We start from the raw sequence: 26812 nt of genomic DNA, 5'->3' as shown, positions 1-26812 counted from the left end.
GCTCAGCTTGCGCGTCTCATTAACAAATATAACCGATGTATATAGGGAAGAAGGCATTGTTGAGGCATTTATTTATTGTTGTATATGAGCAAGTAACTTCTGTTCTGTAAGCGTCATAACCAATTGTGCCATTGAACAAGCATCCATGATGAATATAGTTACTTAAATTAAGACAGATGAGTGTCGGGGACATGACATAGCTTACAGAATCCATGGATGGCTTTTCGATAGTTTCGAAGACATCCTTTCGTATCACATTATATTACTCAAGTAAGTGTATTTTTAGATAGAAACATGCACCTGAATAAAAACGCAACGAAAAGATCAATAGAAAATAGTTGCTTCGTCAGATTCACTTAGAATTCGAGCAGCACAAAATTTAATCAAAGTTGACCGTTTTCGAAACATAGTTACTGTAGTCGTTATTAATTTAGTGTTCTTTGCCCACCAAATGATTGTAACGTTTTACGTCTTATACACAAAGCATACGACCCCATATCGACGGAAAAGTCGATGACGCCTCGGTTCTAGGTACATCCATGGGGGATTAATTACATATCGGTGAGTAGTAATTAAGTACATAAACCGCCAGAATTCGATTGATAGTTTTATATAGAATCTAGCAGATGTTAGGAATTTTTTTAAATATTATATTAAGCTCTTCGAAGAGTAATAGCGAGTTTCGTTTTTTGCTTTACTTACTGGTTTTATATGTCGTTTAAAAACCGTTGTCCCATTGTATCCGGGTCACAAAGTTCTACTATTTGTTCCAAGGTTAAAGAGCTGTCGAAACAACGTTCTATAGGTGCATCGTCTTCTTCAAAAATTCTATAGCTGAGATCGCGATCCAAAAATGGTTTGCGAAATACAACGATTGTATTTTCTAACTTTTACCTAAAGGCAGAGACAACTATGAGCCTTTTAGAGATAGATGAGGCCATTTCCTATAGTCTTATACATAACAGTAATAGGCTTAATGTATATCCTGTTACCACTAAGCTGTCACGATTCACCCGATAAATTATGATTTATTTTATTTATTATTATCGTCACTATTATAGTATATCTATCAAATTAATGCTTATCCAAAATATCTGTAAATGAATAATTTGAATTAATTGAAAAAAACTATAAGTCAGCACGAAAATTCTCATTTGATAATGAGCTTTAATGGCCACTTCAGATCAAAAAGACACCGTCATGTATCGGATGCCAGTGTGGCTATAAATGCAGCCAACGGGAAAACAACTTTTATAATCAAATATCGAAATATACAAAAATTATCGCTTCAACTACCTCTTTTCAGTTTCTACCCTCGGTTTTCAACTACCCATTTTTGCATATATATGGATAATTATTTTCGAAATAACCTAGACATAAACAAATTTCTACAGTGTATCTAAGAAAACTGTGAGAGTTAGCCGGAGCTCCAAACAAATCGGTAAGCATTTTATACGACGTCGCTGTGATGTAGCGAGGTTGTGTATGCGTGCGTAGGGTCGAGATGCGCACCCTTCATATATTAAGCATATAATTTCAGCATTTAGAGTTTTCCTTTAGCGTTTAAAGGCGTACACAGTCATTGTTTGTATAAACTCCTTTTCTAGCTTTCAAAATAGAGAACATTTTTATAGGGCAGAAGTAGTAATGTGGCCCAAAGGAAGCTTTGCTCCATAAGTTTTTTAGAACGTTAAATGTACGAGTTAATGCAGTAGACATATAAACAATCGGGATGGCTGACGGTGCAACTGAATATTCTGTGTGGCTAACGATGCATTAGAAAAAATTTAACATGTCTTAAGGATAACGAAGTATCAATTGCTAAATCATTAGGAGGCTATTTTCTACTAGCGAATTTGACCATTCGTTCTGTATCGAACCTATTTCAAGATCAGTACGCAACACACTTAGAGAAAGTGTTGTGCTATCAAAGGAAGCCACTGGGTCCCCACGTGTTGTAACAGCCAATGTCCTACGTATATGAATTAAGCTTAATTTTCTCCAATGAGCTTCAGTCTTAGACCTTACAATTACTATGTCTCTACCCCAGATTTAAGAGCGTTTCGACTTTTAAGACTCTTTAACGGCACCGAGCCTCATCTGGGTCGGGTCTGAATAGTACTATATATTTTCGCTAATATGAGGAGCACTTACAGGAGAGCACACTAGACCTCGAAAGCCTAGAACAACGCAGAAGATAAAAGCGCTAGAAAGATAATGTAGGGAACTAGAGACAAAATTGACATTTCTTTTTGGCACCGTATTTTCTATAGATTAAAGCAATATCATCTGAAAACTTTGATACATTTTATGCGTTGGTTAATTTTCCCTTTTTTTGAAAAAGCATGTTTTATTCAGATGTCAGATTTGCAAAAGCGTTTATATTTCCTAATAATGAAACGGCAGGACGAAAAATGTGATGGGTAGGCACGGGTAAGGTGAATATTTTGTATGTTAGAGAGATTTGCTGGAGGCCTGATTAGCCACATGTTAAGGTGTTTAAAAGAAACAAAAAAACAAACATATTCTGTACTTTACGCGTTGTAATATCAGTTTTAAGAATAAGTTGTTTTATTATACGGCGGTGTATATACATAGTTCCACTTAGGATGTGCTTACAGTTTCGTTTGTTTATGTTCCAATTTTAAAAATTATATTAAATTAATTCATACAATTACTCTTCCACCACGCCAAGCTTTACTGCTACATACGAAGCACTTTCACACATTGCTGGAGCGTCTCGGTACCTACACACCGGCAAAACCCCTGCTTTTCGAAGGGACTAACTATCTGGTACATTAATATATAATATTTGAAAATTTTTCAACATGACCCTGAGTACTTAGTACAATTCGAGTGCTCAATCGAATTAATTTTTGCACAAATCATGTACTACGTATGCACGCAGATTGTAATATGCTGAAGCTATGTTTTTATCGCGGTGTTCTTTTTCAATAGAGATGATAGGGTTACATTCTCAATAACGTCTTAGCATACTTGTAATTTGGGCAAAGGCGCGGATAAACGAAACTACGGAATTTGATTTGGCGCACATACTTTCGTGTATATTTTGACAAGCTAGAGAAAAATATCCCTTAAACGTATGAGTCCTGAAACAACCTATTACTAGTATAGCAAATGCTAGGGTATAGGAAGTTTCCTTTGTTTAGAAAGCAGTTAACCTTTGTTTAGAAAGAAACAACACTCATTCACGGAGTATCTCAGGGAATATTCAATCTAAATGCGTCGTACTTCATGGTAGTGTTTATTTAATTAGACAGCCGAATATGTGGCATTTATCTACATCAATCAATTTAGAATTAGCAAACCAGTAGTACCAAATGGTGCTCTGTTGCATAATTAATAAGCTTTCGAATACAAATCAAATAGCATGTTTTTTTCACGAAAAAAACAAAAAAAAATGCGTGGTTCCCTTTTTCCCGACATTCTTTCCAAACGTCCTCGAAAACCCCAGCCGTTCGTGTCGACCTATTCCTGTGTCGAAGAAAGCTGTCTTATAAAAGGCATGTACACTTCGTTACATACGCGGGTATGAAAGCGTGACTCATCTTCAGGTAATTACTATTTCGATAAGTAAAGTGCCTTTTAATGAGACCATACATTTTTATATGCTTGTATATAGAAACGAAAAATAAGATTAAAGTGTTTCCTACACAACTGAAAATAGAGCGAGGATGAATATTGCATGAAACAAATGGTCTCATAGAATCTTGGCTGATGCAGTTTGGATCTTTCTAACGGTTTTGCGCACCTTTACTAACGTAATTCCTATGCTTAACCTGCTTAACCGGTCGTAGTTCTAATTGCAATGAATAGGTTTTAAAATGGCCACTGCCAAAATTTTAGCTAGGATCACGTACGATCTGCTGATCAATAAAGTGTTAAGTTGATGATGATATTTTATTAGAAAACCGACAATATCATCTTAATTATACTCATCTTGTTTTCTCCTATTATAATTAATTCCAGCGGCAGTCCTATTCAATGAAGTTCACTGTTATAGCTTACTAAGAATCGCACTAGGTAGCTCAGGCAAACTAAAGTAACTCGTCTTAAATAGATCGAAAAATTTAGTACATTTCATAACAGATATTCAGCGAGAACGCACGACGGAGATGGATCAGTCATACTGTCGGCACCGAGTATTTGCATGCTTTGTTGAATTGGGCACGGACAAGTTATTGTCCACGTCACATACGCGTGTAGCACCTTTTGAAGGCTTTCTACTTAGCGACTTGGCGGAAGTGAACTAAGTATTCTACAGTGGTTTTATGCATTCCAGCGCACCAGTGTTAACCGATGCAATCCTGCGGTTGGAACTTAAGTTAAATGAAAAGTGTTAAGATCGCTGCCAGAAAAGTTTGCCATATTCGTTTGATCGAACCCAATTTGAGAAGGCTTTATCTAGTTGATTAAACCGTATGGAAAAAAAAGTTGAACACAAGTTTTGCTGCGAATTTAGCAAAGCTTGCCTATCAGCTTCGTGGGCCAACTCCCTTCGCGTTAATTTAAAAGAGTGCATGATAGAGTGTTGAAATGATTTTTCAAAATTTATTAACGGATTTGACTTGAGAAACGTGTCACCTGCTTTTTGAACAATAAAAAAAAAAAACAAAACGTATTTGATTATCTACTGTTTTCCGGAATTGCGAATGATGCTCAATAAATCTGAGTGAAGCAAATATCTCGCCTCGAAACAACCATCAAACAAGGGCGCAAGATATATATTCTGAGCACATTTTTTTGAGACTTATGCTGTCTGCTAAGGTGTCCATACTTGAGATCTGTCATGGTTTATTACAGCTTTACTGTGATATAATGTTTTCTCTGGATGGATGGATGGATGGATGGTGACAGGCTTGTCGTCTTCAGTCTTAGCAGAGTCAGGAGTCATTCTGAAATTGACGAATACTGATTTAGAAAACGAATGATTATTTTTATAGGTACGAGCAATCTAAATATTTTGTGAGTTGATTGCTTTTACTTTATTTTTCAAGTTGTTTTGTAATTGCCGGCATATGGATTCACTTTACGAGGGAGAGATTATTAGAGATTCATAGGGCACCTGGAATTCAGATACAGTGAAGACCATGTATAAGTATGGAGACTAAATAGCCAAAATGCACTCGAGTATGCTATATCCCTATGCCGGCAATAAGGAAAAGTAATTATTTTCTATATTCTTTATTTATTTAACTTACGCGAGCTCTAACGGTTTGTTTTAGTAACTTCCTAAGTAGGTTGTAGCAGTTCTCGAAACGAAGCAATGTATCTAACAGCGACATACCAGTCCACGTGCCTATGTACGCTCCAACATAAGCCACGAATTCCGTGTACTATAATAAACATAGACGAGAGATAATAATTGCAAAATTTTTATCAGGGATTAATAACACGCCTAATTAGTGGTTCTTGAAATAGCCTATTGCTTTCCTAGAACCAATCACATCACCGGCAACAAAGAAAATAATCCGTGCGGGAGAAATTATAACCACAATAAGGTTTCAATAGAGGTCGCTGAAGAGAAAGGGTAAAAATAGGGTTACAGTGTTGGAAAAAATCACTCAAAACTTAAGTCTAGAAAAGCGGGCAAAAGCAGGCTTACGATCGAAGAAGAGCTGGATGATCAGTAGGTAAACAGTTTCGCTTACGTCAAAATCGAGAGTATTTTCTTACAACAATAATTAATTATATTCGCTTTATCCATTGGCCAGAGCCGTTAAGTCACAATTATCATTACCTCGCTGGATTGACGACTAAGAGTCTTAATTTACATGATTTCAGGCCTGCGACATGACTTTTCAATTCAAATAAAAAAATGTTCCTTCCTAGCTTCGAGATGACTCGAAACAATAAACACCTTTAAATAATAGTTATTTTATGTGTAAGGTCGTGTCCTTAAATTCTGCCTCTAATTATATCGACTTAAATTCTAAGTAGATTTTTTGTAAGTCGCCTCACTTCTAATCCTGTACAATGTCTCATAACGGAATTAGTAGTAGGAACTTGACTACGCTGTTTAACTTTATTCACATATTAACTTACAGTTAACGCTGGAACGTACTTTGTTATTTCTTCGGCATCGGAAGCAAAACTCAATAAGAGGGTGAATTTGTCCCTGTAACGCAAACCCCCAACTAAAGATTAAAACAAATTAATTTAAAATGCTTCCAGGCATTTAGATACTATATACTAATCTTTGCCACCACTTGGGAACAAGAAACCGTCACTATTATATTTGACTTTTACAATAATTAATTAATTACACATGCACACCACAGTAATTGGGTGTAGTTGATTGCTGCCTGCGATTGTAAAAGGTTGCCTTTACGGATTTAAATAGATTTACGATTTTTTCGGAGAGCTGTAAACTACTGTAATAGCATTTTGCTGTGTTTGGCACTTTAGTGCATGAACAGTTGTAAAACGCTTACACATGCACACACACACACCCAGAGAGAGAGAGAGAGAGAGAGAGCGATATGGAGATGGAGAGAGAGAGAGAGAGAGAGAGAGAGAGAGAGATGGGGAAAGAGATGGAGAGAGAGAGGGTAATTACATAACGAATGATGCCAATCACTTACTTGATCTCGTTGTCGGAACCGTTCTCTGTGCTGAAACCTATCACTTTTAGATCGTACGCGATTTCCCTGTTCGAATTTTGTTCATGCAAATATAGCACTTCGTTATTGTTAAACTAAAAGTGTTTCCACAAGCTTTTTACATTATTTATTAACATTATTATGGATCTTAACGATGTCTGTGCAAAGTGTTATACCTAAGCTTCAATTGCCATCAACTTCAATTGTTTATATATATATATATATATATATATCTATATATATATGAATGAAGCTAGAGCACAAGTACATTTGGTCCGTTTTCCTTTTAGCGTCTCGCTTAGTTGTTTAGTTGTGTGTTGAAAAGTGTTTTTCAAAAACATTCCTTCTTCTCTGAAGGTTCGTTATAACACAACTTCATTATGTAATAAGCGCAATTCTATCCTTCGTTTAGGCTTTAAACGTGAAGATTCCAAAATGAAATGCATACCACCATATGACTACCAATAAGTCCCCTTAAATCTATGTGATCGAGTTAAAAATCAGAAGTTTCAGAACTGAGCAATCGTCATAAGGGGGACAAGAGTTTTTATTGCCTCTCAACATCACAATGACAGGTTTCAACACAGCTTCGCTACTAGCGACTTGGAACGATCTCTCCGCGTACATTTAAGGCAGAGAAAGAAATGAATGGCTTTCGAAGATATGTCTGCGTCCAGAGCCATGCCTAAACCTCCATTTTAAGTAAACGATGATTCGCGTATGTTGGGACTGGAAGAATCTTTTACTCTTGAAAAATGCTTAACAAGAACAAGACGATTAACAGGGATCTAAACGCGTTCCGGTCGCATTGTGTAAACGAGGCTACCCAACAAACAAGACGAAACTATCTCTTATCACGACAATACCAGACCGCACATAACGATGCTATCCCGTAAAGGCACTAAGCTAAAACATAGGTATAATAATTTACTGCATTAACAAACTTGCAAGCACCAGACCGCGTCCATTTATTTGTATGTATCCAACCAGGTTAGAAGCGGAGACTTTCTTGACGGAAGGCCATTTCGAACTCCTAATACTTTCCAGACCTTGCCCTGACAGACTACCACCATTTTTCACTGGCAAATGAAATTAGGAACGCTACATTTGACACCGAAAAGAGTCTCAAGCTGAACATTTCGAACGAGACGAATAGATAAATTGCTTGACAGATCGGAAAAGGTCGTACAGACTAGTGGCAAACATATATTGTGACCGGAATTTGACGCAAGAAGAATGATGCATTTTCCGTGAAGTGAACAAAACGACATTTGAGCTAGAAACACTAGAGTGGAACTATAGATATGTGTATATACCACTACAACATACAAACAGAGTCATTTGACGGCGATTATAAATAAACTGAGGGTAGTTTCATGGCTGAACGGCCCCATGAAAATAGAAGATATCATTAGTTATCTCTACTATTGTAATAACGACCTTTAGGCACCCTGCATATTATAAGCTTGAAGATTGAAACACTTTATCGGCTTCATTCCGAAAAAGTCCTTGAAGGGTCTCACATCGGCGAGGTTGTGATCAATAATGATTGATATTAGGTGCAGCTAATTGCTGCCTGATCTTACTCGTAACTTGAAGCTGGTGCGAGGATAACAAGGTATAAAGAGTTTTGGCTAAAAAAAAAAAGGGGGACTTCCCTAAAAAATATAGTACATACGTCGATTTAAGTAGAATCTAAGCTCAATATACTATGATCGAATCGATAAGCGGGTCCGAAAAGAAACAAGTACTACTTACTCGCAAGGCATGCCGCAGGCCATGTTGCATTTCTCATAGGTGTGATTCCGGTGTATCATATGAGAGCATGTATCGCCGTACGTGAAATTGCAGAGTGTAAAACGCTGGTGTCCCGCGTATTCATGGCTGGATAATATGCAACCGCACAATTCTAGCTCCATATAAATGCTACAATTTTGCAGACACAGCTGAAAAATAATGCCAGAAAAAAGCACAAGAGTCGGTGGTGATTTCGGGCTGAAGCACATCAACAATGGCAGAAGACTGTTAATTAGTACTTGAACAATAAACATCCACTACACAATGTCTGCATATTTCTTTCTCTTCAAGTCCCCACTTCGGCCTATAGACCTAGTGACCACTGACATGGCTATCGTTAGATTAGAAGCTGTGATTAGATGAGATCTGGATGAATTGAAATGTCTAGCCAATTCAGTTAACTTACATCAAAATTCAAGAAGCCACCGTATTCTTGCCTATACCCGCGCAGCCTATAATCATGACAATGAGATTTATACGGCGATGGTAGTCGCTTAATTCGTTTCTGCAACGAGACATTTAAGGAGTTAGCAGCATCTTGCATCTACTCGGTTGTAGGTAGGCCTTGAAGTCTCCTATCATTCTGTAACCGAAAGCCTATATTACAACTTCTCAGACGCGATCAACAAAAAATTTTTTGTCCAATCGATAGCCTACCGAGACAACAAGCTGAATGCACTGACCTGTTTCATCGAGAGCTCGTAGACTGTCCCAGGTCGCAGCGTGATGGCCGTTAATGCGTCCGGAAAGGTGCTATTAGGCGAATGTACAATCAAGGGGTATATGTTCTTTGGCAAAAAGGTGATGACCCGGGATCGATTCACACGATACTTCAACTCCAATGCTAAATTGTCGCCATTTATAGGAATCCACAAAGAATTTTCCTTCATTAAGATACGTGGGCCTGACTTGAAAGACTTCATTGTGAAAAGCACGTAACGTATAATACAGGGCCTACCGTTCGTTAGTGACATTCTAAGTAAGTATCACAAGACCGGCCTATTCCGGTGAAACGAAAAGATAAGTATTTTGAGTCCTTTCGACTTACTGTACATCCACGGCGATTTACATTTTGAGACGATCCCGTGTTGGTACGCACCTACGTCAAGAGTGTAGCAAAGCTGTGACGGAGCGCGAAAATAGCTCACCTTCATGCTAATGTCAAGTTTCATAGGAATCAAACGTTTAGCTTATCGACCGTTTTACGTGTAAAGGCTTCAAGTGTATAGAGAAAATGATAAGGGACGTACGGTCTATCAGCGAATGCGGGCACATATATATAAGGTAACTCATATATTTATCATGATTATACTAAGCGCACTACGATTCTTGCTAAGTATTATATCAATAATTCTAACAGAACCGGCATAAATGCGGTGGCTGGGGTAATTGCTTAGGTGTTCTTAATTTTAGACTAGAGACATATCTTGGTAACGGCGTTTTTATCTTAGAAGATGGTGGTCAATAGTTTACTGGAATCTGATCGTCTTACGATTCTACACATTTAAACGACTCGCAGCTTGGGTTCCGCATCGTACAATGAAAGAGTTCGTCCGGCGGAAATGAGCCAAATTTCCTAAGATCCGGATCGATCTGCACGTAATAAAGGCCAACGGAGTACGTCTGTTGGATTCGTACAGAGAGCGATATAGGTTAGCACTGTGAACTAAACTTGAATGCGGGAGGGTATTAGACTAAGCTGTTCAGACGCTGGAGTCGGTATATGTTTTGCAGAAACTTCAATATACCGTTATCAGGCATACTTACTAGATCGCTTTTGGCGCATTTACCGCTGGTGTATGTGCACGTTCTCACAGAATCCAACCTGTGAAAAGGACTAAATCATTATACGGGCAATGCACGCAATATCTTACCAAGTCCATTAATGATAACGGGAACTCAAGTAGCTTCCTAGATTTTCCGCACCACTAGATAAATACACAGAAGTCTCGTTTTCATTCTTAATGTATAGTCTACATTCGTTGCCGTACGGAGATGTGAGCAGATTGGACAAGATAGCTCTAATCGTGCCTAGGAACGAATCGTTCCTGTAACTTATAGGAAGCATCACGAGCATAAGCATTAACAAATTGTATTTCTATGTGCGGAGCTTAGAGAGTTAGATTACGATAGTTTCGAGTCACAAAAATAGAGTTCTGGCACCAAATGTAACAGGTACTTCATTTAAATGTATTGAATTTTATGTCTAATGCCACTGCTCACGCTGAGCATTGTTTCACATGGCTGCTCCCCTTCACTACGAGTTCGAGGCAGCTTCAAACCTGGGCTCCTAACCCTACGTATTCCTAGGATTTGCAGGCGGACATAATACCGTGACTGGGACAGATGTTTCATTTAAGCAAAAACTACACATGTGGAGGAAATCGGACGAAGATTCGTGATGAAACTTCTTATGATTCGGCAAAACTTACCAGGCATCAATGCACAGTGTGACCCCTGGAAAAACTATGTTTTCTCGGTACTCCTCTTCAATCGAGATGGCAAAATTGTACTCTCTGTAGTACGTCCACACATTGACAAATTGCACGAAGAACATGCTCGAGCATAAGATAAACATAATCACCCGAAACCATCGTATTCGTCGACAGTGATTGCGCGGATGGTGGTTCGCATATCGAAACGAGCCACGCCCATGCCAGAGGTCATAGAAAAACATTTTCCGCGTCGCCTGGAATACAACTTACGTGAGGTAATTATTAAGGTAATAACAAAAGCGCAGATGTTCAGTAATTTATAGATAAAGTGTTATCAAATTTTAAAGCAGCGAAACACTGTCGGAGCGGCGGCGCCGGATGCTGCAAAGTAGTTACACAGCTTAGACTCATCGGCGTTCTAACACCAACAACGAACAATTTAATTTAATAGAATTTTTAAAGAAGATGGTTTAAACATAGCATACATAGATTATTTCTCGGTAGCGGTGCGACAGCTATGTCTGATTGATCGTTTCCCTTCTAAAGCCACACTGGTATATACAATTCGGAGAAAAAAAAACATATTGCTAGAAAATAAAACTAGCGTAACAATAGTTGGATTTTTCTGGGAGCTCGAATATACCTGCTCTGATGATTTTTCCAGGTGGAACTGAATTTCTCAAAATTGACCTTATGGCGCGTACCGTCAAGTCAAGCCCCACTCGATTGGCTGACAAGGTCTAACCTTTGCGGAACTGTCTATTTCAAAAAGGACCGAACCAGTTCATTGTGTGACTGCTGTTAGCATGGACAACTCGCGAAGGCTATAGTCATTAAGCGAACGATTTGTTCGATTAATCCAAGTCAGTAGGGTAATTGATTGACTTTCGAATGCGTCCTTCGTTCTATTAGCCCGAACACCAAAGCTTGACAGGTTGGAGTTTGAGGACAATCGTAACTGTAGCATACAACCCCAAACCACTTGATCTATAGGCAGTATAAGCAAGATGTAAGTTAATTGAAGCTTTGTCAACTTGTACAAAATTTCGTATTAACATATTACATCGCAAATATTAGGTCATTTTAGAAACCCTACACATAATTCAACGTTAGGAAGCTTCTCAGATGAGCTTAAAACCTTATCGTAAAGGCGAAAATTACGAATTGTTAACTGATCGATAGTCATCAAGCCTGTATAAATAAACGAACGAACTGGAAGTACAGGAACTAGATGTCATTTAGTCCGTTTCTAGCCATTGTAAAATAATCAGAGAAATCGGTGATCCAAGATGTGCCGCCTGTACAGCCAGCTGCGGCCATGAACACTGACTGTTGGAACACTTGCCTACCCGATAGGATCCTGTAATCGTTGCTCTGAGTCTTGGTGATCCTCAGCTCTTTGTGCTAGTTAGAGTCCTCATTTGGAGTCCGAGCCGAATTTGTCATGGCGACAAAAATAAAATGTAACCGGCCTTAGAAGTCGGTGCATGTTCCAGGATCCGTCTTGGATTGGAGGCAGTCCTTATATGATCGTCATTACTGAGATAATCCTCGCAAAAAAAAAGTAATGCATGGAGATATGCAAAGTCGTGAGTAACTTTGATGTGTAATAAGGGTGAATCTAATTTAAAATATGAGAAAAAGTCTAAACATAAGTATCCTTTTATCAACAAAGGAAAATAAAAACCCTGCCGAGCCCACGAGTATTATAAGGCAGCCCCTTATTCCGTCTGTCGCAGACACCAAGCACTTATAAAGCTATTTAAGTGAATATTCGGTTTATTTGTGTTGTGCCTAAATAGAGGGTTAAAAAAACCCTATAACTTTAAACTTATAAACCTATAAACTTTAAATAGTCGAAATTCATGAAAAATCTAAAATACTTAAAACAAGGTGTGCTGAGCAAAAATGGGCCTGCGATTTCGATTGATAAAAATGCAATTGTTCTGTGCGTAAGATGGTAACTTTAGGCTTTTTCACAGAAATCACTTCCTAACTCACCTAGTCATGCGTTGGCTTTGGAGGACCCACAAAATCAACCCGAGAACGTTTATATTCAACGGTTCTAAAGGTCATTTTGTAATTGCTATCCACATATAGTATCATAATCTCTGTATGCAATAGTGCCTAAATACAATAGTCTTCTTTTCCATGCCGCGCCCATACTAGATGTACATCGATGCTATGTGGTCAACGAAGACGTGCCGCACACCCACTTCGAGTGCTTTGTTGTCCTTAAATGTTGGCGATTAGTAGTACGTACGAGTTCACCACTATTACTGCTATTACCGTCGTGCGAAAAATAAGTATTTTTCCAGATCTGCGCGAGCCGGATTTACTAGTTCTTATTTTTCTCGTTCGTGCTATATACATGTCCGCCCACGCATCCCACACCGACCCTTTACTTCTACTGCATATATTCGCGAGTGTTCACCGGCCTGATACTACTGCCCCTGCTAGGTATCATGGCCTCCTTTAGTGCTTCTACCGATTCCGCTGCGTAATTCATATTCTTTAGCTGCTCAACTTCCTGGTTGCCTTGTTGACCCTCTCCCAAGGAACTCGCCGTCGCCGTCACCTCGACATCCTGCGTTCGTGCTCAACGTCCACCTCTCAGGCTCTCGCAGCACCCGGAGCATTAACAACAGTTGTTGTTCATTGGTTCCTTTTCCTCGGTGTACCGGTTCCTCCGACTATTTTCCTCTCGCTCCTCCGAGTCCGACTTTTACCGCACACACGGCCCTAAATCGCGGACCCCCTTGATCGCGCACCGAGAAGAACGACAAGAAGTAAAGGAGGGAGGAAGGAGGACCAAATCAAGACGGTAGAGTGCAGTAGGGTCGAAGACATAGGCCAAAGGCAAAGCAAGGCCAGGAACTGGCACTGGCACAGTGGCCCCACTGTGCCAGGGACCGCTGCCTGCTGTCCTGCCGTATGCAGCTCGCTTAGTTTAGATGACATAGGGATGATATCGAGGCGGCAGTAGATAGTTGCTGAATTTTCGGCTTGGATGTAGTCGCCGACCATAAACCGACTAGGTTAGGTAACCTGGCTGGACACTAGTCGCTTAATTTGAAGAAATTGCGCTATAGTAGCTTTGGTTTGCCGCTGCCGAGTGGCTTGCGACCATCATCGGTTGATCCATCGGCAAACGGCAACGACGAACAGCAAAAACGACCTGCCATGTCCAGTGATAGCGAAAACGAGCTACTCAAGGAGCCGAGGGAATACGCCACTGAGGTGAGTTGTTGTATCGGTGTATTTAGCAGGTATAAATATTGCCATGTAGCTGTGAGATACGTAGTCGTTGTACGTTTGTATCTATCTGTGTCGACTGACAAATGGACGATGTTATCTTTATTGACTGTGAAATCTGTGATAATTGGCCGGACACCTGTTGGGTGATACGAACGATACGAGAATCGAATAACATTGAGGTCTAGCGCGGTTTCTCGCTAATGGTCAGTGTACAGAGTGGGAACTCCTATAGGAGACGTTGTATAGCTAAAACGTGCGCTGTTACCAATAAGGCGACTACAGCCACAGCGAATATAGTGAATGGAAGCTCGATAATGAGTGACATTCTATAGCATATTTTACGTGCTTGACGTACGTCACGTCTGAATGTCCCTGCGCATATTTTCGTAATTGTTTTTAAAGAGATATTTTGCATTGCAGCCATTGAAAGCGCTGTCCCCGGCGCCTGCCGGACCCCTATCAGCGAACAGCCAACATTACAGGCCGCCTGGATCTCCGCATCTTACGAGTCACCACCAAAACAGTCATGACGACGTGTGCATCGAGTCATGTTTCCTAAAAGTTCGTACAATTATTAATTGGTTGAATGGAAGTTTATTTTGTGCATATTCATTACCATACTTTGCGCTTTGTACGTCACGGGTTATTGCCAATGGTTCATACTCGAAATTCGTTGTCGCAATTTAGGGTTTTCTAATCATCTTCGTAGTGTAGACTATGGGTATTGTTGTCGTTTTAAGTTTACGTTTGTGTGCTCCTTCCCATTACGTGTGTCATAGATGGAAAGGCTTATTGCGGAAATGCAGCACCCTGAATTGGGAATTCCAGTTCGCTCGCAGAAGCTATTCCTTACGTCAATCCCATGTGCGTTTGTGGGCTACGACGTCGTCGAGTGGATAATGGACAACCTGGACATCGATGACCAGTCGGGGCCCGTGGCACAAGAGGCGCTTCACCTAGCCAATCTGCTTTGTCAACACGGATATTTTTTCCCCGTTGGCGAAAATGCGAAAACCTACACGATTAAAGACGATTCTACGCTATACAGGTACAAATAGGAATGACTTTTTCTAGCCCAATGCAAACCCATTAAGGTTTTTGTTTAATGCTAAAATTAACGGTCACAAAAGGACACGTATACCTTTATGGGATTTACAACCAAGCACGCTTTTTTTTATCACAGGTTTCAAGCTCCAGAATACTGGGCATCTCGTAACAACCCAGATAACACCGAGTATGCACTGTATTTGTTAAGAAGGACACTCAAGAATAAGCCCAAGAACTCGCTCGAAGATTATGAAATAGAAGCGCTTCAGCGGCTGAAAAAACTTCTCGCCAATAAGTGGGACACATTGTGTCAGCAAGCCGAGGAACAGATCGCGTGAGTGGACTCCATTTTTCGATACATTTTTTTTTATACGCTACAGGAGAAAATGCCTTCGTCCCTCATCTGTGCGTACGTCTCTCGTAAAGATATGTTGCCGCCAGAGATGAAATATGCGAAGTGATTGTACCTTTGCTACCATTTAATTGGCAACGGTTAGCCCCTTTAACTAGGAGCTTGACTGCCCAAGCCACGATCGTACGCAACCGAACGAATGCAAGGTATTTGTTGTTGGAGAAATTGGCATTTTAATAATAGTTGTACGTCGTCTGCTACTTGGATATTAGGATCAACAACGGCACAAGGAGAAACGCTATTTGCGAAGTATATTACATGGGGATTTTTATTCACGGAAGTTAGCATTATCATAAAATAATTAAAAGTAACAAATGATAAGTTTGTGCTCTTATTTTGAACATACTCGGCGTGAGCGCTGTTTCGGGTGCTACTACAAATGCAGTTTTTTGTAAAGAAATTCTTTGTGAGTCCTTCAATTTCTACAGAAAAAAATTACAAGGACGTGACGTTTCCTACTAAAATATAGCAGAACAGTTATAGCTTGTCTCGTTGTAATTTGTATTGCCTGCATACATAAGCAGCGTATTCATTCATGGTATAGGTCGTAATTCAAAAGCAATTTCATTGCTTCCCTACAAATGTTCGTATCTAGTCAACGTGATAAGATTGTCGCGCCATTATTCGACCCTATTAGGTAGCCCGTACTCTACTATTAGATATTGTATCAGCTGTTTTGTTTTTTTTTTTTATTTAATAACAAACATTTTAATTACCTTGGTTTCACATTCTCATATATGTTAATGTGCGTCCTCTGAACAGAAGAGCCATTACCTTTCATGATGGAGATATACAGAGTGCTGAGTCACGAGACGCTACGAAGGAATAGCCGGGCCAGTCATTAGAAGGCAGGGCCTTTTGTTGAAAAGTCCAGAAAAATATGTGTTATTTAAACTTTGTCATACAAAATAGATATTAATATTTTCTGTAAAATAAACCAAGTAAATGATGGTAAGGTTAATAAACTTTGCTATGTAAAGTCGATCGTAAGTCATCTCGTCGTACTCACTGGGAAATATGCGCACCTTATTTTTCCAGCCAAATATATGACCTACGTTTCGTGTACCATTATTTAAACGATCAGTTAGTCTTACCCAAAAGTATGCTTTTAAGCTTATAATTATAGATCAATATTAAGTAAGTATACTCCCTAAGCTGCGAATAGTCCAGTTTTGCGAATTAAAACTTTTTACTATGTCATTCGAATTAGAAGTTATGCTGGTCCGTAAGAAACGGTAAAGCGTCTCCCTGGAAGCACAGCGTATCGATTTAGCCATAGATGCCGAGTCTTACGGATGGCAAATGTTACATTTGAAGACCTTCTATCTAAAATGGCATTTTTTTTTCATTGACGAACACCTATAATGCGATTCTACCTAGAATTCAGCTGTCTTGGAATCACAGTTGGTTTGCTTGAGCACGCGCAAAAAGCGTAAGCATTTTGTAGCCTTTATCTAACGTCTAACACATAAGCACTAGTGAACCAAAATGGCCTGTTATATAATTTCTTACTAGTATCTAGGATAATTCATCACTGCACACAATGCTTCTGGTTCTCCAGGCTTTGGCTGGCTACTTTGAGCGTCACCTTTCTATTTCAAAGGAGAATTTTTCAAAAGTTGTGTAGCCTTTACCTAAAAAGCCAAAGCAATTTCTTCCGTAACGCTTAGCAGGCATATCAATATATTACGCTCTAATGTTTTTAGCGAAAATCCTGGGATAGAATGTAACAGGAAAGAAGCTGTAGGGCATGAATCTCAACCAAGACATTGTGACGTTTTGAGTGGCTTGATGGGTCTCGACACGATGTCCTACAAAAAAGCTGAAGGGGCTACGAAAGCCGAGCTTTCTGTTGCGAGTGTGGTGTTTCTGCGACGATACAATGTTAAACGGTCCGCCTAATAACCACAGAAAGTCTAGGTTTGAATACAGCCGCAGGTATTCTTTTACCTCCCATTAAAATACAGGCAGTTCTTCTAGTAATCCTATCAGCTCAGACTGTTCAGTGTTGTTTAAACTCGTACAATCTCTACCCTGAAAAGTCCGTAAACCGGCGCTAAGCGGCAGTGTCGGTAATAGCGGCATAAAGGACAAACGAGAATCAGTTTTAGGAAAAGTTAATAATGGTGAACTTGTTCAGGTTTCACCCAGTAAGGGGACGTATTTGTGACGAGTGAGTGATAGCAAACATTTAAACGAATCCTTAGCCTAATCTTATTGTGCATAAATAACTTATAAAAAAATTTGCGGTTTGCACCTTGCAGCATTTTTTGTATCATGTAAGATATGCTGTAGAAGGGTCATGAGGTTTAGCTACGGTAACGTGACGACTCCGTGATCTTAAATATATACCCGCTCTTTTCATGTAGGGAATGAAATTTCTTGACTCCAACAGTCCTATTACGAATCTTTCGCCTGTGCAAAGTGTCTAAGCCAAAAACTGAGATAAAGCCAGTGTCGCTTATTCACGACTGAATCATTTCTTCGCATGCTTCCCATAGAGCCATTGCTCAAAATCACGCTCATTCAATATGGGTGGCATTTGCGCTGATAATGTTTTTCTTCGAGAGCTATGTCACTGAAAAGAGCGTGTCGGACCATCCCTGTGTACATTTATAAATGCCTTTTTAGCAACAGTAGAAAATCAGTCAATTTCATGATGGTGAGGTTTGTTGGCCTCTGGGTCAATCGGGCCCCGTTCATATTATTTCAATGAATTCACATCTGGGCTATAAGCCGTCGCTCTAGAACGTGCTTATTTGCTTAATCAAGCAGCCCCGCGCTAGCCTATTTCTATAAACAGCTGCGCCATCATACCATCCAGAATTTCGTACCAGATTTTAAAACAACGCGTATTGTGGTTTCTGCCCAACTTTCACAACTTAAGACTTGTATCGAAGGGTTTTGTGAATGATTCAAGTTATTGTATCCGCCGCCAAGTTAAAGTCGCGCTACCAAGCCGCAACGGAAACACATAGATGATAAAGAACATTTTAATTATCTGTAGAATTTTTGTAATGAGTATCCGGTCTTGTTGCTCCCGTTTTAGCGTACAGATTTTTGTTTCTGTCTTTTCAACACCGATGTACTTAGTAGCGTTAAAACCGTCAATTTTGATTAACTACGAAAGTTTATAACTTCGACGAATTTCGTTAGGCGCAAACACATCCGATGATAATTGATTTTTCCTCATATTCCAAACACCACTCCCCAGTCCCTATTATATTTATTTTCTGCTTATCTCCTAAAAATAATAGGCATTCTTCTAATTCCCAAAAGAGCAGCTGATACGGATGTCCGTCGCGAGAAACGGTCCGCTAAAGATTATTGTTCAATCACTTCTTTGTTTCCGTCTAAACGCCGTGGATATACTCTCACTCATTTCAATTGATGCTACACTGTGTACGCGATGCCATCTAATATCAGTAAACCACTCCGTGCAGTGGTTCCATGGTAATAATCCTGTCTCATATGCATTAATAGTACGTGTACCGCTAACTCCAATGCTCATGAGAAGCCTGAATGGAAATCACTATACAATTAGCCGCTTACATGCACCAGCGCACATCCGCATGTTTAATGTCCATAGGAGATTAAATCCAAGGGAACAGTTGCCGGCCGAAGACAAAAAATAGAATATTCAAAAAAAGAAAAACTCGAAGATACACTAACATCTTATAATCGTAGGCATTTTTCTTTCGAAACATTTAATTCGTTTCATAGAGATTTTAAAACGAATCGGGTAGCTAAAAGTGAGTTGAGCATACTTCTATACCAATTGCTGTTCAGCTCTGACTTGTTTTCGAACAGGGTGACTCGTATGGGATACCCCTAAGGGGATCGTCAAGCAATATGGAGGAAGGCAAAAATGTTGATATTGACCTAACCAATCAAGCAATACAATGCTTGTTGCTTGGAAGACAACAGTTTCATTGGCCGTACTGTTGTCGTTTGCCATTTGAAGTGCTTGACGCGTTTTACTATCTGGCTTGCGATCGAGTTGACCAGCGATGCTGGTATTAGCATAGCCGCTGGCATGTTAGTCGCCGTACGACCACCACATCCTGAGTTTACTGACGATCAGATTGAAGGCTAAATAACTTCGCTTCGATTCGGCCCAAGGCACATGGCCTCACCACCGGCTGTCCCTTAACGACGCAGCTTGAGCCGCCCAGCAGACTGGGATGGGCGGGATTTCTGCACACCTTTAAATTGATTTGCCCACTTGTGCCTTCTGAAACAGCACGTATAGAAATCATTCTCAAACTTCAAGATCGGTAGATGGCAGAGTCCAGTTTTACTTATTCCTCTCTTAGAAACAGCATTTGGCCAATTATTGAGTAAGCCACCGGTCGTACTTTACTACTTCGATAGCTTAGCTATCCAGCTATATATAGATAATAATGGGCTTCAGTACGTATCGAGGCTGGTTGGAAAAAGGCGGCGAAAGGATGCGCGGAAGCTTGCTACCTAATCTACCTTTTAATAATTTGTGGTTTCTTTTGTATTCAGTGTCTCTCCTTTGTTCGAGGTTAAGATTTTCATAGACGAAACCTGCAAAGACTTAAGTGACGATGCTGAAACTAATCTTGAAACTAAGGGCTGTGATCGTGGCAATAAAGTCGAGAAAGTGCCGGGGGCTGTAAGTATCAAGGACGAAGAGCACCTCTGCCGGATGGGCATCATGCGATTACAAACCTTGGCGTCGTGCTGATAACCTGACTGAAAAGAAGATTGCATTTGAGATTTAAGCACAGCTAATTTCAACTAGGATTTTCTCCAAGTTACGCATTTGTCTTGTTCGTCTGTTATGCCTGTCTCTTTATCTAGACCTGTCCCTTTTAAATGCTCTTTTTACTAAGTTTTTGAACAGATATATTGTTTAGACCAATACTGTTAGTAACGACAATAACAGCAAGCTCTGAAGCAGTACTTAGAGGCAGTAGCAGGCGTAAAACTCAAAACATTATAGTAGTGATATTGATCGTTGTTGTTATTACATTTCGCTAGATTCTTAGCAGTACGATCATGTCCTGTGTCCTACTGAAAAGTTTGAAATGACTGGCTGATGGCTCACTATTATCTGTGTTCGGCTAAGTGGCTTTGTTGTCAAGTAGAGCGGCTTTCAGGTAGGGCAACGTTCTATGACACGAATGATTTTTAACTTATTAACGCGGATAATTTAACTTTAATTTGTTAATACAGAACCATGAAAATTGCTCACTTGTCTTTTGTCCTTCATAATGAATACTGATCGTATTATTTCCATTTCACTCTTTCAAAAAAGCCCGCCCTTTATAAGCGACGGACGGGAACGGATTAAAGGGTAAGCTTTGTAATAAACTTTTCCAATCATCGCTGGCTTTAATTATTATGTAATAAGTATTCAGCATGATTTCAGCTGCTCCTGCTAAATGCTTTCAACTCCGTTGGATACAATCAATTAAAAAGACAACTTGATAAGGTGATATTCTAGAATGACAAAAACTAAACTCTTCGCTATTATAATCCATTTTAAAACAATAAAAAGGTCGTATCAGTGATTCCCGACGATACAAGTACTAGTAAGTAAGCCTTACGCGCAGATCACGATCAAAACGCTTTCGTCTAGTCTCCGTCCGCCGTCATTGCTACATTGCTATCATGCATTTAATATTACACTATTGCTCATCAATACATCGTCGCTATAAATGTCATATTTAATGAAACATGGGCCAAACCGGTCTATCTTTTCTCAGAAAACTGAGTAGAAACAAACTAAATACAGGCGTCTTTTTTTTGGGACATCTGGCTGTTTGCCCGACAGATTAGTAGCTTGGAAAACATGGCAGGTCCTTGATTCATGGGATCTAGTTTAACAATCGACAGTTAATTAGGATGTGGCAGCTAAAAAACATGCTCCAATTTCCAGGTTTTAGTTGGTACAGCCGATTTGAGAGCATGAATAGACTAGACTTTTAATCAGAATTGCCATTACGGATCTTTCTTTGCCTCTTCTTCTTCTTCTAAAAACAGACGAACCTTTCTACAGACGGCTCTCTTCTAGTCCGTCTTAGCCTTCTTTAGTTTTATTTGAGGGAGGGATTTGTGCCTGGACAACGTGGCGAGGCTAGGGGTAATATCTTCTCACTAATGGGAAAGCTCCTCAAGAGGGCACCGTAAGAACATAGCCAGGTTTTCGTTATCGCAGGACAAATTAATAAATGAGTGTGCGAAATATTTACAAACCACGGCTCGAAAGTCCTTACTGAGGATACACGAAGGAAGAACAATACGTTCAGTAGGCACATAGCACACCCAGTAAACGCGTCCAAAATTGAAATGAAGAAAAATAAAGTAACGAAACTTCATATGCATGATTGTACGAGACGGTAAAGATGACGATCATTATTTTCAAGCGATAATCTGAAAAGCCATAGCTGGCATAGTGTACAAAGTTACTGTTACTACAAAATACACTGCTATAATACAAAATTTTCTTTAATGACTCAGTCTGTGTACTTAGGTGGAGCATCACCAACTGTATCGTGTAAACCAGAAAAGAAAGAAAGTTTTTTAATGTTTTTGCCGTCGTTAGACTTGTGTGCCGCTTATTTGTCTAGTTTTTCTACCGTGCAATCGTCTAAAGGAGATGTCCGACGCTAGCAAACATGTGATCTTGTAGCATTAATTCGTGTATGCGTCCTTTGGAATTAAAGAACAAATCAGGTTTTTGCTTTGTAAGGCACATTTTTTTTATCTGCGCAGGCAATCAAAGGAAAAAAAGAAAACAGATAAGGTGATCTCATCATCGCAGGAGCGGGCGTATTGGCGTATACATCGGCCACCCCCGGGGACTATCACTTGCTTGGAAAGGTGCCCCGTCCCCAGTCGGCGCATCCGAAAAAAGAAAACAACGCCCGAGCAGCTCAAACGACAGGTGAGCATAGTCCGTAGCAGCTCTTGATACACCCACACAATTTTCTAAAATTCCCCTCATTTTGAATTTGTTCTGTGCTATTCGAACACATACAGACATTATATTCTCGATCAGCGTAATATCAGGCATTATATAACAGGCCGCGCTGTCCTATTTACGTTAATCGCTGTAGCTAAACTATCCATCGCCCCTTCTATGCTAAAGAAGCACCTTCAACATTTTGATGTTACTCGATTTCAGATAAAAATATTAAAGAGCACAATAACGCGAAGTCGCGCCAAGAGCACATTGTGGCAGCGCTCCGAGGACTATCGGGAGTTCGATGCGTTTCTTTGTCCTCCACTACCTTCAAATCCATGGGTCTCTGATGATCCAACGTTCTGGATAATCGAAAGCCATACGTAGGTTTAGACACGTCTTTGCTCTGTCAACAAATGCCAATTGAAGTTGCTCCGTTTAGTAATATGTACAGTATATTGATTGAATCTCATGTTCTACCTAAAACCTTTCCGGTTATCTACGATGCATAATTATTAGGGATATAACTATATATCAAATGAATGGTATTAGATATCTACCGAATATGTTCAAGGTAAGTCACCCGTGATCATACCCCCTGGTAAAAAGAATAGGCTTGTTGAGCCTTCTCAAAACTTGAAAAGCTACGATATGCGACAAATATTTACATTATGATTCTAATTCCCTAAGGGCTTGCTTATCATCTATGTGCAGTACATCATTACGAAGCCGTTATTACGTTCTTCGTGGTTAGCTCAACGGTAAATTAATTTGTTGAACGGCCATCTCCCATAGATTCTAACACTGTTTTATTGAAAGGATTCTAGATTCTGCAACTACACGTTATCCAGTCTTCATACCTTTCTGTATCAGAAGTCAGTTTTTTCAGAAGTGAGCTGAATAGAATAGTGTACAAAAATATTTACTGAGAGATAGATTGTTTTTTTAGACGCGATTTAACACTCTATTGCGTTGCCTAGGTATGCATTGGTTTGCTAAGTGAAATAATTAATGTTCGTAAATAAAAAAAACATCAAATGTTTCGGATACTCGCTTAGAACGGATACCCTCACCGAAAGGCGTCTCCGCCGGTGGACACTCTCCTTGGAAGAGCTACTCTCAGATCCTCGAGGCTTCCAGGAATTCGAGACATACCTGCGCAAAGAATATTCCTACGAAAACATCCTTTTCTGGAAGGCCGTCCAGGATCTCAAGCGAGGCTCATATGCATGCATTCCTCAGAGGGTTACGGAAATCCATAGGTTCGTACCATTTCGATGTAGCCTTTTCACTTATTATGTTCTTATCAATCGTGTATCTATAAAATATGTGGAAAAGAGTTATCGAAAGTACACGCGGATATTTTTACGAATGTCTCATTGCATACGATGCTTCGTACAAATTAGCGGCAATGTTTTCCCGCTATGTATAAAAAAAAACATTTACGTTTTTGTGTGAATGCTCAAACAGTGAATATTTATCATCGGGTGCACCATGTGAAGTTAATTTGGACTCGGCTACAATGGAAGTTACTTTGGAGGCCATAAAGAAACCATCGCGCTATACGTTTGATCACGCTCAGCAGCACGTGTTCACCCTGATGCAGACCGATATCTATCCGCGCTTTCTACGAAGCGAGCATTTCCGAAGTCTCATGGTTAAAGCGTCGCTGCTACAGGTGGAAGGCAACGACGCGCTATCGTTGCGTTCCCGAAGACTCTATAATTCTCTATTTCTCGTCTTTACTTCTGCCATTCTTATTTATTGTAATTGCCTTTGCAGACTAATGACAAAAACTGTTGTTAGTGCTTTGTTTCTCTCTTAACATCGTTTCGAAATTCTTATTTTTAGATTCAGAGTCAACGTAAGCGTTTCTTTAATTTCGCATCCGGTCGCAAGAAACCGCAGATTTGTTCAGGAGCAGATGCTAGACCTTCGACATCTCAGGGCCATCTGGCCAACGCAGGCCTGCTCTATACGGGACAGAACAGCCGAGTCTGTGCTGCCATAACTGAACAGACCCAACAGGCTCCCGCTAGACGACTCTCGGGTACGTAGCCACATGGCTGGTCTGTATGTACATATGCCTTAATTTGTCCTACGCGCCATTTTGCTGAGCTCAGCACCTATCAAGTTTCTTCGTAGAAACTCATTCCAACCAACTGCACATAGATTAAGCACTCCTTTCCCCTCTCAGGGTCTCTATATTGTTTAGCAAAATATGATTATTTTACCCCATTTTTTCACGCACAGTCCACATCGTTTACCTAAACGCATTTCTTGTCCTGCAGTAATTGACTGCCATGCTAATCAAAAGGCAATACACACAATATAACAATAATATATACATTAACATAATATCGCATTAGTGATTGCTCAGGGGGGTGATTACTGTCACGTACTATTTAGATTTTAATCGAGTTCTTTTTATAATCCTTACGAACGAAAATTGTCACTCAAGACACAATACAACCCATGGATGAACCTTCATCGTTTAGGTTTCTGTTGCTCTGCTTCATTAGGAACTAAACTAATCACAGTCTTGCATATAGTGAGTTTAATGAAGCTGCAAAAAAGATCTATATTATAATAATTTGCTATACACATATATATATAATCACAATAATTTCTCAGCATGTACCTCGGGAAAAACTTTTACTCATCACAGTTGTGTGTAACGTTCTTAACATTGTTTGAGTCTTTTACAAGCGAATTTGTCCTTTTCGCCTGTGAATGCGTTCGCTTGATGTTTGTTTTGTGTATGCACCTTCTGTACCGTGTCTTGGTCGGCGTGACACATGCCGTGCGTCCATCACGTTGTCTCACAGGGTTGCTTGCAGGAAGCACCTGCGACCTCCGGGAGTCTATCAAGCGCCGCAACAGCAGCCGCCAGAAGCGTCTGGCTAGCAGCGGGTCCAAAACCGACCTTATATCAGATGACGATTCAATTAGCGTCGCTAGCCAGTTTAGCGGAAGGCATTCACTAAGCACAAGTGACCTTCAAACGCTCACCGCACCCTCAACGGCCTCAACCAGCGAAATCTTTGCGGACTCGGACAAGGTTCTTAAGCACGAGGTGGGTGAAATGTACGCTCGGAGGAAGTTGTCGTTATTCGTTATAGTCAGTGGGCGTGCACTAATTAAAATGTATAGTATTGTTATTACTAGCATTAAAAATAGATGAAAACGATGTATTCAATGGAGGAGTACCTTATTATAATAGTTTGTTATATCGTACACTTTATGCAACGATACGCGTTCATTTAGAACCGATCGCAACGTCGCAACTAAACGATATCCGACCGTATAAATATATTTGTTTAAGCAAATAGTATATTATATATAGCCATTTTTGAGTATGACAAACATTTTTCTTCTTTACCTTCGTGCTTGTCCATTGCTTGTGTGCCACTGCATGCTGGCATAACCCTAAATACGGAACGATAATCAGGCCAAAGCTACAGCGTCGGCAGGCGCAGCAGGTCACAGTGGCTGCGTACTAGGCCAACGTGCCGCCACAGCCAGCACAAGCGATGCCGACGTCGACTTATGCGTTACTACTATGTCGCCAACGGCGGAAGACAACGGCTTTCAAGGGGAACCCCCATCGAGAATCACCGAAGGCCTAACGCCCGAAGAGGCAATGCTTCCACCACCATCTGTTTCGCCAAAAGAAACCGACACCGAGGATCCACCGCAGCATCAACAGCAGCAACAACGAAAATCATCATTGACAAAAAGAACGATGTGATTCTTCGTTGGAAATGATCTTGAATGAATACAGAAGATTGCGACATATTTGGGAGTAGAGGAAACTGCACATAAAGCAAATCGATAGTACCAACATAAAATTTTATGCTGTACTATACAAGTTGGTTAATTCATAACTACATTAACCAGTATCGACCAAATAAAGCATAAAATTCCCGAAAAGATATCTGGAAGAGAAAGCAAGTAGTATCACACAATAACACATTTCGATTGCTCTTCAGTATGCTTACATCGCCTTTAATTATTGCGAGTTGAGTTAATATTTAACTGAATGTTTGATCTGTTGGCCTTTTTCTAATCGAAAACGGCGACAATTCTGAAACAAGACTGCAAAACAGATCCATTTCGGACCCCTTCAGTTGCTTCGAACGAAGAAGTTCATCCCTGGTAAGGGAAAAGCTGTGTAAAATATAACGTGCAGCGTGGAATAAAAATGGCGATTTGTTTGCATAATAATCATGTGACTCTTAGCATGCGAAGCCAGAAATCCGGACAGAACCGATTCCAAGACGATGCAATAGATGGCGCTATA

The 26812-nt window shown here is 40.0% G+C and overlaps 2 protein-coding genes across 4 annotated transcripts; one reads left to right on the top strand and one right to left on the bottom strand.

Annotated features, from left to right (window-relative positions):
* Positions 1-4054: 4054 nt before the first annotated feature.
* ppk31 (pickpocket 31) lies at positions 4055-13272 on the bottom strand. The gene is made up of 12 exons (XM_086990558.1): positions 12857-13272; positions 10853-11109; positions 10188-10245; positions 9913-10043; positions 9469-9575; positions 9104-9264; positions 8827-8925; positions 8382-8569; positions 6606-6671; positions 6067-6139; positions 5223-5357; positions 4055-4916 (listed from the first exon to the last, which is right to left on the bottom strand). Exons 2-12 carry the CDS (start codon positions 11095-11097, stop codon positions 4905-4907), a joined length of 1275 nt encoding a protein of 424 aa, XP_086846684.1. The 5' UTR covers positions 11098-11109; positions 12857-13272; the 3' UTR covers positions 4055-4904.
* Positions 13273-13542: 270 nt separating this feature from the next.
* Positions 13543-26736, top strand: LOC111251660 (regulator of G protein signaling 7-like). 3 transcript variants are annotated; one of them, XM_022808431.2, is made up of 12 exons: positions 13543-14095; positions 14534-14674; positions 14893-15161; positions 15297-15494; positions 20860-20898; positions 22320-22491; positions 22732-22892; positions 23568-23771; positions 23980-24187; positions 24361-24559; positions 25338-25585; positions 25961-26736. In XM_022808431.2, the coding sequence occupies exons 1-12, from the start codon at positions 14039-14041 to the stop codon at positions 26258-26260; spliced, it is 2196 nt and encodes a 731-aa protein (XP_022664166.1). In that variant the 5' UTR covers positions 13543-14038; the 3' UTR covers positions 26261-26736. The 3 variants fall into 3 exon arrangements, with proteins under 3 accessions (XP_022664166.1, XP_022664167.1, XP_022664168.1); XM_022808432.2 differs by having other exon boundaries at positions 13544-14095; positions 25350-25585; XM_022808433.2 differs by lacking the exon at positions 20860-20898 and having other exon boundaries at positions 13548-14095.
* Positions 26737-26812: the final 76 nt, after the last annotated feature.

This window comes from Varroa destructor, unplaced genomic scaffold, assembly GCF_002443255.2.
Source record: "Varroa destructor unplaced genomic scaffold, Vdes_3.0 BEIS01000005.1, whole genome shotgun sequence".
NCBI classification, from domain to species: domain Eukaryota; kingdom Metazoa; phylum Arthropoda; class Arachnida; order Mesostigmata; family Varroidae; genus Varroa; species Varroa destructor.
This window is presented reverse-complemented; position numbering and strand designations above follow the sequence as displayed.